The sequence below is a fragment of the Elephantulus edwardii genome, unplaced genomic scaffold (assembly GCF_000299155.1).
Source record: "Elephantulus edwardii isolate Elephantulus edwardi_28Jun2011 unplaced genomic scaffold, EleEdw1.0 scaffold00350, whole genome shotgun sequence".
Lineage (NCBI taxonomy): Eukaryota > Metazoa > Chordata > Mammalia > Macroscelidea > Macroscelididae > Elephantulus > Elephantulus edwardii.
In genome coordinates, this window is record NW_006400100.1 from 514,181 (window position 1) to 523,987 (window position 9,807).

Sequence of the window (9,807 nt, forward strand, 5' to 3'; positions counted from 1 at the left end):
GAGACAAGGATTTTTAAGTTCTGTCTCACATACTTTGAGCATGTGGCCAAGAGGCACCAGTCTTTGGAGAAGGATATCGTGCTTGGAAAAGATGGAAGGACAACACAGGGGAGGAGAACCCTGGATGAGATAGATTGATACAGTAACTGGGGTAATGGGGACAAGTGTGTCAGAGACAGTGAGACTGGCTCAGGATAGAGCAAAGTTCAGAGCTATTGTGCATGGTTTCACTATGAGTCGCAGGCAACTCGATGCCACATAACAGCAACAACATTACTTGCTGGGGAGGAGATGGCCTTTCTCCCCAGGAGTAGCTGGTGGAGTCAAGCCTTTGCCTTTGGGTTGGCAGTGCAACTTTTTACCACTTGGCCAGCAAAGCTTCCTAAATCTAACTCTGAAACCCCATATGAGAGAGCTGTCCCATGGGATTTTCTAACCTATAATCAGTAATATGTGTCCTGGTGTCATAGTTACTTCTTGATCTGCTAACCCAAAGGTTAGTGCTTCCAAACCACTAGGCACTCAATGAAAGAACAATGAGGCAGTTTGCTTCCACAAAGACGTACCTTGGAAGGCCTGTGGGGCAGTTAGTTCTACTCTGCCTACAGGACCACTGGAAGTGTGAGGCAGTCCAGTGGAAATGAAGGGTTTTGTAATCTTTACCGTGTCTTTTGTTAAATAGACCTACTGGTAGGTCTGAACTGCTCCTCTTCTTGTTAGTAGTCCAGCACTTAAAAAATATTTCTCCATTTGGCACACACATTGTCCAGAAGTTGGTAGGTTTGAACTTCCCACCTTTCTGTTAGCAGTCCAGCATTTAACAAATTGGCTACCATTTTACATACAAGGAAGCTGAGGATCTAAGGTCTATCTGAAACTCTGTTCTGTAATATAACCTCAGTAGAGGCTGAGATGGCTCAGTAGCCCCTTGGTGCTGCCTCGCCCAACCCTCCCAGTGGTGCCCACTTTCTGTAGTTCTGGGGAATTCTGCTTACGCTCATAGTCCCTAAAACACTCCAACCAGGCAGCCACCTACCCACTGCTCCCCTTCTAAACCAGGGCCTCTGGTTGTCCTCTCCTCCAGAAAGCCTGCTGAATTGTGTAGACAGAATGACCCAGCCTATACCCATCTGGCAACGAACACTCTCACAATGGGTTGGTTTGGTGGTGACTCACGTGGGACTCTGGGGCCCACTGGAACATGTGAGGCAGGGCTCTACAAGGAGGACCTGAGCAGACACAGCGGATCAGAATGTGGCCCAGGGTGTTTGGGGTGGGGACGCAGACGTGCACCCAAGCACCTCCTGAGTTACTGGTGGACTCAATTTTGTCCCCAAACTCTGATGCTTCTCCTGCTGGAAGCAGGTGCAGGAGAAAGCTTCTCCCATGACAAAAAGGCTGCATTGAAGACAGGGATGTGTGACCATCTGTCACCATAATGTGCTCCTCCCCCTGGGGTCCCAGGCCAGACTCTGTCTCCACTCCTGGGGTTTGGAACAGCCTTGTACTGACCACCACATGAGGGGGAGGGATCATGATGGATGTTGCATGGAGTCACCAGCATCTATGCCTGGAGTCATGATAGGAGACAGGGCTTGGGAATTGCTCCAGTTTCAGGTGTGCCCCTGGACCGTTTCAGCTGTGTGCATACCCATGCTTCTGCCGTTGCCTTGCTGGGTTCCTACACCAAGCAGATAACTATTCAAGATGATCATGCTGCACTGTTCATGATTCTGTTCTTCCTATGAGATGTTTCAATTCTGTTTTGCAACCTTGTCATCTGCTGTGGATACTGCTGTCACTGCCACATGGGTCACTGTTCAAGATGGCTGCACCATCAGGAAAGGTTTGCATCAGCATTGTGTCCTATATCCATGCCTCCTCAATCTGTATTTTTGCTGAGAAAGCCATTTGAAAAGTAGGACTATATGAAGAAGAATGTGCCACCAAGATTGGAGGAAGACTCATCAGCAGTCTGTGTTCTGAAGATGATAAAACTCTGCTAGCTGAAAGTAAAGAGAACTTGAAGCACCTGCTGCAGAAGATCAAAGATTACAGTTTTAAATATAGATTGCATCACAACATCAAGAAAACAAAAATCCCCACTACTGGACCAATAGGAATATTGCGATAGGTGGAAAAAAGGTTGAAGTGTCAGTGATTTTAATTTTATTTGGATCTGCAATCATTATCTGTAGTCAAGAAATCAAAAAATCATGTTGCATTGGGAAAATCTCTGCCAGAGACCTCTCCAGAGTGCTAAAGAGCAAGGATGTCAGTTTAAAGAGTTACTTTCTATACATCGGAACAATGGACAATGATTCAGGAAGACCAAAGAAGAATCAAATGCCTTTGAATTGTGATGCTGGAGAAGAGTCCTGAATATTCCATGGACTGCCAAAAGCACAAACAAATCTACTTAGGAGGAAGTGCAACCAGGGTGCGCTCCTTAGAGGCAAGAATGGTGAAACTTTGTTTCACATGCTGTTATGTGCCATCAAGTTGCCTGCGACTCATAGCCACTTTATGTGCAACAGCCCTAAACCCTTCTCTATCCTGTGCCGATCTTATTGTCTCTGACACACCTACCCCCAGTACCCCGATCACTGAATCAATCCATCTCATCAAGGGTCTTCCTCTCCTGCGCTGTCCCTCCACCCTCCCAAGCATGATGTCCCTCTCCAAGGACTGGACCCTCCTTGCAACATGTCCAAAGTATGTCAGATAAAGCTTCAGAATCCTTGCCTCCAAGGAGCAGCCTGGTTTCACCCTCTCTAGAATGAACCTGTTTGTTCTCCTAGCAGTCCATGTGTATTCAATCATCTTCTCCAGCACCAACATGCTTTATATTATCAGGAGGGGCTAGTCCTTGGAAAAGGACATCATGCTGGGAAAGGAGGAGAGGCAACTAAAAAGGAAGAAAAGGGTTTGTCAATAAACAGATCACAGAAGGAATAGTCACAATACCTGTAACAACAGGCTGGAGTGTATCAGAGATAGTGAGGATGGTGCAGGAGAAGGTCACTATGAGCCCTAGTTGACTCGAGGGAACCTAACAACAACAATAACAACAACTACAACCCGGGCTCAGGTCTCCCAAGTATGGCAAAGGGCGTTGGGTCCTTCTTGTTGACTTAGTGAGGTTGGCAAGGGTTGATAGGGCCCATGGTCAGGCTCATAAAACTAGAAAAAGACAGCATCTGGCTAACAAGCCCATGGAGTAGAAACAAGGATTGAAACTTCTAACAGCGCTTTGTTCAGATGCTGGCAATCTGAGAGAAAGCAGTAGCATGGATGCCTCAAAAAACGTTCTCGGGCTCGGAGGAGGCCTCGGTGCAACTTTCTTTGGTCGTCCCGCATCCGGGTTCATCCGACACCAGCCGCCTCCGCCATGCCGCCCAAGTTCGACCCCAAAGAGATTAAAGTCGTGTACCTGAGGTGTACCGGTGGGGAAGTCGGTGCCACTTCTGCTCTGGCCCCCAAGATCGGCCTCCTGGGTCTGTCTCCAAAAAAGGTTGGTGATGACATTGCCAAGGTCACCGGTGACTGGAAGGGACTAAGGATTACAATGAAACTGACCATTCAGAACAGACAGGCCCAGATTGAAGTGGTGCCTTCTGCCTCTGCCCTGATCATCAAAGCCCTAAAGGAACCACCCAGAGACAGAAAGAAGCAGAAAAATATTCAGCACAGTGGAAATATCACTTTTGATGAGATTGTTGGCATTGCCCGGCAGATGCGACACAGGTCTTTAGCCAGAGAACTCTCTGGAACTATTAAAGAGATCCTGGGAACTGCCCAATCTGTGGGCTGCAATGTTGATGGCCGTCACCCTCATGACATCATAGGAGACATCAACAGTGGTGCTGTGGAATGCCCAGCTAGCTAAGGAACTACAGATGAAAATATTTCAATAAAGGATTATTTGTTAACCAAAAAAACAAAACAAAACAAAAAAAAAGTTCTCACATCTTGAAATGAGCAGGCTTTTTAACAGGGTAGTCAAAGAGAGTGGGTAGGGAAAGGAATGTGGGAAGTGTTCTGGAGGGAAGTGCCCAGAGATCTGATAAGGTTGTTTGTTCCATGACTTCTTCCCATGAAGCCTGTCAGATGTCTTCAGTTTGGTATTTGAGGCAGGCTTCTTTGCTGATAGTGCATTCTTCAGGGAATGTCTCAGTTTTGTTTTGTTTGGTGTTTTTATATCAAGGAGACTGGATTGTAAAGCCTTAGTTTCTAGAATAAATCTCACAGCTAGGTAATCAATTAGGTTGAAAAGGACCTTACATTGGCAACTTTTACTATTGTCCTAAGTTTGATCAACTAGCTCTGGTGGCCTAGTGGTAAGAATCTGCGCTACAATTCTGAAGGCACAGCAGGCGCTCCATGAGAGGCGGCTAGGCAATCTCTCTTTCATTTGTTGTTGTTGTTATGTGCCGTCGAGTCATTTGCAACTCATAGCAACCCTATGCACAACAGCCCTAAACCCTGCTCAATCCTGTGCCAATCGCATGGCCTCTGACACACCCATCGCGATTACCCCAGTCACTGCCTCATACAGGGTCTTCCCCTCCTGTGCTGTCCCTCCACCTTACCAAGCATGATGTCCCTCTCCAAGGACCTGTCTCTTCTTACAACAAGTCCAAAGTATGTCAGACGAAGCCCCAGAATCCTTGCCTCCAAGGAGTAGCCTGGTTTTAACCTTTCCAGAATGAATTTGTTTTCTTGGCAGTCCATGGTACATTCAATACTCTTCTCCAGCACCACAGCTCAAAGGCATCAATTCTCCTTCTGTCCTCCCTAGTCATTGTCCAACTCTCTGATGCATAACAAGTGATTGCAAAGACCATGGCCTGTATCAGGCACATCTTAGTCTCCAGAGAGACACCGTTGCTCTTGAGTACTTTAGAGAGGTCCCTAACAGCAGATTTTCCCATCGCGATACGTGTTTTGATTTCCTGGCTGCTGGTGCCAAGAGTGAGGATCAGCTGTCTGTCATTTCCGACTTGATGGCACACAACAACATATCTGAGTAACCTAACATAGGCAACTTACAACTAAGCCTGAGTAGTCAGGTTAAAGAAACTTGCATAGCTCATTGCTATGCAATGACATTCACCCTTTTGCTAGGGCTTGTGGCTCTAGAATCATGTTCCAATTTGTCTGTAAGCTGGTGGAGAATTGGCTACATTTTGGCACTATGCCAAGGTGCAGCCGATTTCTCCAATCCCTGCTGTTCAGAACCTGAAAAAATGAGTCAATAGCACTCAAATTGTTTGCTTCAAACAGCTCAGTTAAGAAAGTTCTGCTGAATGGTTTGGTGGCCACTGAGGTATAGATGTGAATTTATATCAGTGAGATCATAGGCAAGTGTGGCATCATTGGTTATAATGTTTGAACACATTTGATTATATTTCTATTTGTATATTCGTAATATACAATTCATAATATTCTATATTATATACTATTTGTATATTCGTTATTTCTTGCTATGCATCAGAGAGCTGGATAATGATGAAGGATAATAGAAGAATTGATGCCTTTGAGTTGTGGTGCTGGAGAAGAGCCTTGAACAGACCATGAACTACCAAGAAAATAAATCAATCTGCCTTAGAGAGGATGAAACCAAGTTTCTTCTTGGAGGCTAGTATTTTGAAGCTCCCTCTCACATACTCTGGGCATGTGGCCAGGAGTGACCAATCCTTGAAGAAGGACATCATGTTCAGAAGGATGGAGGGAAAACAACAACAATAAAAAAAAAAAAAAGAAGGATGGAGGGAGATCCCGGATGAGATGGATTGATACAATAACAAGGGCAGTGGGGGTTGGTGTATCAGAGACAGTGAGACTGGCTCAAGACAAGGCACGCTTCAGAGCTGTCATAAATAGGATCGCTATGAGTCACAGGTGATTTGACGGCACATAACAGCAACAACATCATTTATATATTCTTGGATTATGTGTGATGAGACTGTTATCTCAATAAAACAGATAATGTGCATTAAAAAATCCAACAAAACCTTATATTGTTGTTATGTGCTGGCAAGTCGCTTGCAACTCATAGCAACCCTATGTACAATAGCCCTAAACTCTGCTCTATCCTGTGCCAATCTTACTGTTCCCGACACGCCTATCCCCATTATCCTAGTGATGGAATCAATCCATCTCATTGAGTCTTCCTCTCCTGCACTGTCCCTCTACCCTCCCAAGCATGACGTCCCTCTCCAACGACTGATTCCGCCTTGCCAGCAGAGCTTCAGAATCCTTGCTTCCAAGGAGCAGCCTGGCTTCACCCTCTCGAGGACGAACTTGTTTTTTGTTCTAGCAGTCTATGGTATATTCAATACTCTTCTTCAGTGCCAAAGCGCAAAGTCCTCAACTCTCCTTCTATCACTCCTAGTCACTGTCCAGCTCTCTAACGCATAGCAAGTAATTGCAAAGACCATGGCCTGGACCAAGTACACCTTAGTCTTCAGACTGACATCGTTGCTGCTCAGTACCTTGGAGAGGTCTCTGAAAACCGACTTTACCAGTGCAATTAGTCTTTAATTTCCTGGCTGCTGGTACCAAGAGTGTTGATTGTAGAGCCAAGCAAACTGAAGCTGTCAACAACCTGAATCTCTTCATCATCCATCATGATGCTACCAATCAGCCCAGTGGTGAGAATCTTTGTTTTCTTGAGGTTGAGCTTCAAGCCATATTGAAGGCTGCAGTCCTTGACCCGCCTCAGTTTCAGCAAGCCGGGTTGTGTCATCTGCTTAACTTTTATTATCGTCCTGTACATAAACTCTATTTAGCTCATGCCGCCATCACGCTGTCTGATGGGGGCAAAGGGCTGCATGTAGAGTGAAGTCTGCGTCTCTGCCATAGCCGAAGCCCTTCCAGCAGCAGCACCTTTATACTCCTCAAAGGCGAAGAGGACTGAGACGCTCCGCGAGTGTAAGCTACTTCTTGGTAGGAGCCTTTGTCCTACGCCCTCTACTCCGGTATTGCTGCTTAGAGACCCAAAGGAATAATCCACTTCAGACAGAATCACGAACTACACTTCCCAGCAAGCACTCCCAGCCGCCTGAGGACGGAACCTACGGCAGAAGAGGCCGCCAAAATCATGCGTCATTTCCTGTGCGCGAATGGGCTCACGTTCTGCTGTCGTGAATGGCCGCCTGGAGTAGCGTCTTGTTTCCGGTTTTGCGCGACGGAAGTGACGAGAGCGCAGTGCGCCGCTGTGTGGAGCGGGGGTTGGACGGCTGGATGAATCGCGTGTTGTGTTCGCCGGCGGCCGGGTGAGCTCTGCACGGTCTTGGCGCGGCCGAGGGCGGGAGCAGGCGGGAGGATGGGCCCAGCGCTCACTCGTCTCTCTCTTTCAGGGCCGCCCGGGCGCTGAGGTTCGCGCGGTGGTCCTCCCCGAGCTCACATTCGACCTCCGGTGGCCAAGCTCGAGTCCAGAGAGTGACAGAGGCAGAGAAAGACCTTTACCAGCCTATACCGTTTTCCTCTAGCAAAGCCAACCCATCCCGCTGGAGGGTGGAACATTCACTGGGCAAGATGCAGCAGCGGCCCTGGTGGAAAGTGCTGCCCTTGAGCTTCTCCCTCCTGGCTTTCGTCGTTTGGTGCTACCTCAGGCGGGAAAGCAGTTCAGATGCGTGGTTAAGCGAGGAGCTGGAGGAAGAACCAGAGCCCAGGGATCGCTTCGAGGAGCATGTCACTGCGAGGATATAATGGAGTGCCCGCTGTCTGCTTTAATGATTATAATTTCTGCGTCCCCAGCCCTGTAGGGCTTGGTGAATGGCAAACTTGCCTGAAAGCAGAACAGACAGACCTTCAGCACATGGAATTGTGCGCCTTGCCTGATACTTGATTCCAGTGAATCCATCCCAGGTGCTTTCCAGATATGTAAGAAAGATTTCGTTCCCATCGAGTGCTGTTGGATTTTTCGATTTATTTGTACAACATGTTTATGTTGGATATCACTTCTGATTCACAAAGCTACTCGATGTCACTTATGGTCCTGTGTGATTTCTGCAACATTTTTGCTCTCTAAGCCAGAGTAGCTGGCAGAGTGTAGCTTTTTACTTTATTAATATATTACACCATCCCTTGATGCTTTATTCACTAACACTTTGAAAATAAATTTTAATTTGATGGCACGGAATCACGAGAATTCCTTCCTCCTTCCCTCCATATTTTAAAAAGAGGGTTGAGGTGGGTGGGGAAGAGGTTTAGCAGCCAAACAGCCATGTGTCACTACTTCTGTTGTGTTCCACCCCCCACCCCCCACCCCCGCCTCCCAGAAGAGGAAGAGAGGAAAGAAACCTCAATGAAAATTTAGAAATGCTTTATCCACTGATTCTAGAGAAAACAGGCTTTCTCAGGTTTCTGCAGAGGTTTATTTTTAGCAACTTTACAATCATTCTGAGTGGAATAGACCAAGTGAATGCCGCCATTTGCCAAATTTTTTTACTTAAAGGCTAATTTTTTTCCTAAAGTGACTACTTATTAAGAAAAGTCAGCATAATTTTGAAATAAAGTGCATTAAGAGATGGTTTAATGCACTTGGACTTCCACTGGAAATTTTACTTCAGTGAGTCTGTGGTGCTGAAGTTAATTGGAAGTGTTGCTAAAATAGAATGCTTAAAAATACATATTGTAACTACTCTGCTTCTAGGGTAATAGTGAGCTCCACTTACCAGCTATGTATTTGTTTCTTACATCTTATCCTCACAAATACATACTGTACACAATGTAGCACATAATGTGCTAATGTTACTGTTGTTTGGTATAGTCATGCCTAGATTCGATCTGTGTTCAAAGTTTGGGTTTATAAAGAAACTGATTATAAAAGATAATAATAAAAAGTATTTGACTTACACAAGAACAAGTTTACTATGAGCCATCTATACAGAACTTCATGTTAAATTGTGAACCACCTTCTCAATCTTTGGTGCTTAACTCCCTCTTTTGTTTCCCACTTCTTTGTAAATTACTCTGTGAGGGAGATGAAGGTTTGGAAACATGCTCATTTTTTTGAGGAAGACCCATCTCGGCTGACTCCTGTGATAAAGCTCCAGCAAGAGTAGAGTGAAGACTCCCTTTATCTGATATGGTGTGACTGGCTATTCATTTGCAAGCTCTTTGGTGTCAGCAACTGTCATTCCAACCAACGACCTTGTTTTACTTTCCTTGACTTCTCTAGGGAAATGAAATTTAGGACCTCAGTTCTGCAGCCTTAAAGTGAGTGTGAAGATATGGCAGTGCTGTGGCACATGGTGCCTGAACTGTACATGTCAGGAGCATAATACACACAGCTTCATGTGCTTGGATCTACATGTGCATATGTGCTGTGTGTGTACACACAAGCATGTCCAAGCCCTTAGGTATATGTGCTGGTGGGGGAGGGCAGGTGTATTTGGGCCCCATCCTGGCCCAAGCATTTCATCCCTTGGAAGAGGGTGGGAGAGTGTGACCCAGGGGGAGGAGGGATCCCTGCTCTAACCACATCTCCTTTCCCCTCCCACCCAACATCTTTGGGTGTTTGAAGTTTCATTTTTGTGGTTTGACCCTCTCAAACCTCATGAACAAGATCACTTCACAGAAGGGCGTGTGGGATAGGGATGGGAATGGGAGGGCAGGGAGTGTCTTTGTGTGTGTGTGCGCGCACGTGTGCGTGCCCTGCACCTTCCAACCTTTCTCAGTTTCTTGTATTTGTATGGTACAGGCAATAATGACCAGAGCTCAAGCTGCATTTGTACAGAACTGACACTTAGGGGGGAAAAAACCACAAAACTATTTGAACTGAAAGTCACTTTTTTT

The 9,807-nt window shown here is 46.1% G+C and overlaps 1 protein-coding gene across 1 annotated transcript; it reads left to right on the plus strand.

Annotated features, from left to right (window-relative positions):
* Positions 1-7,152: 7,152 nt before the first annotated feature.
* On the plus strand, positions 7,153-7,716 carry LOC102851680 (chromosome unknown open reading frame, human C16orf91). The gene is made up of 2 exons (XM_006901923.1): positions 7,153-7,280; positions 7,365-7,716. Exons 1-2 carry the CDS (start codon positions 7,153-7,155, stop codon positions 7,714-7,716), a joined length of 480 nt encoding a protein of 159 aa, XP_006901985.1.
* The last annotated feature ends 2,091 nt before the right edge of the window (positions 7,717-9,807 follow it).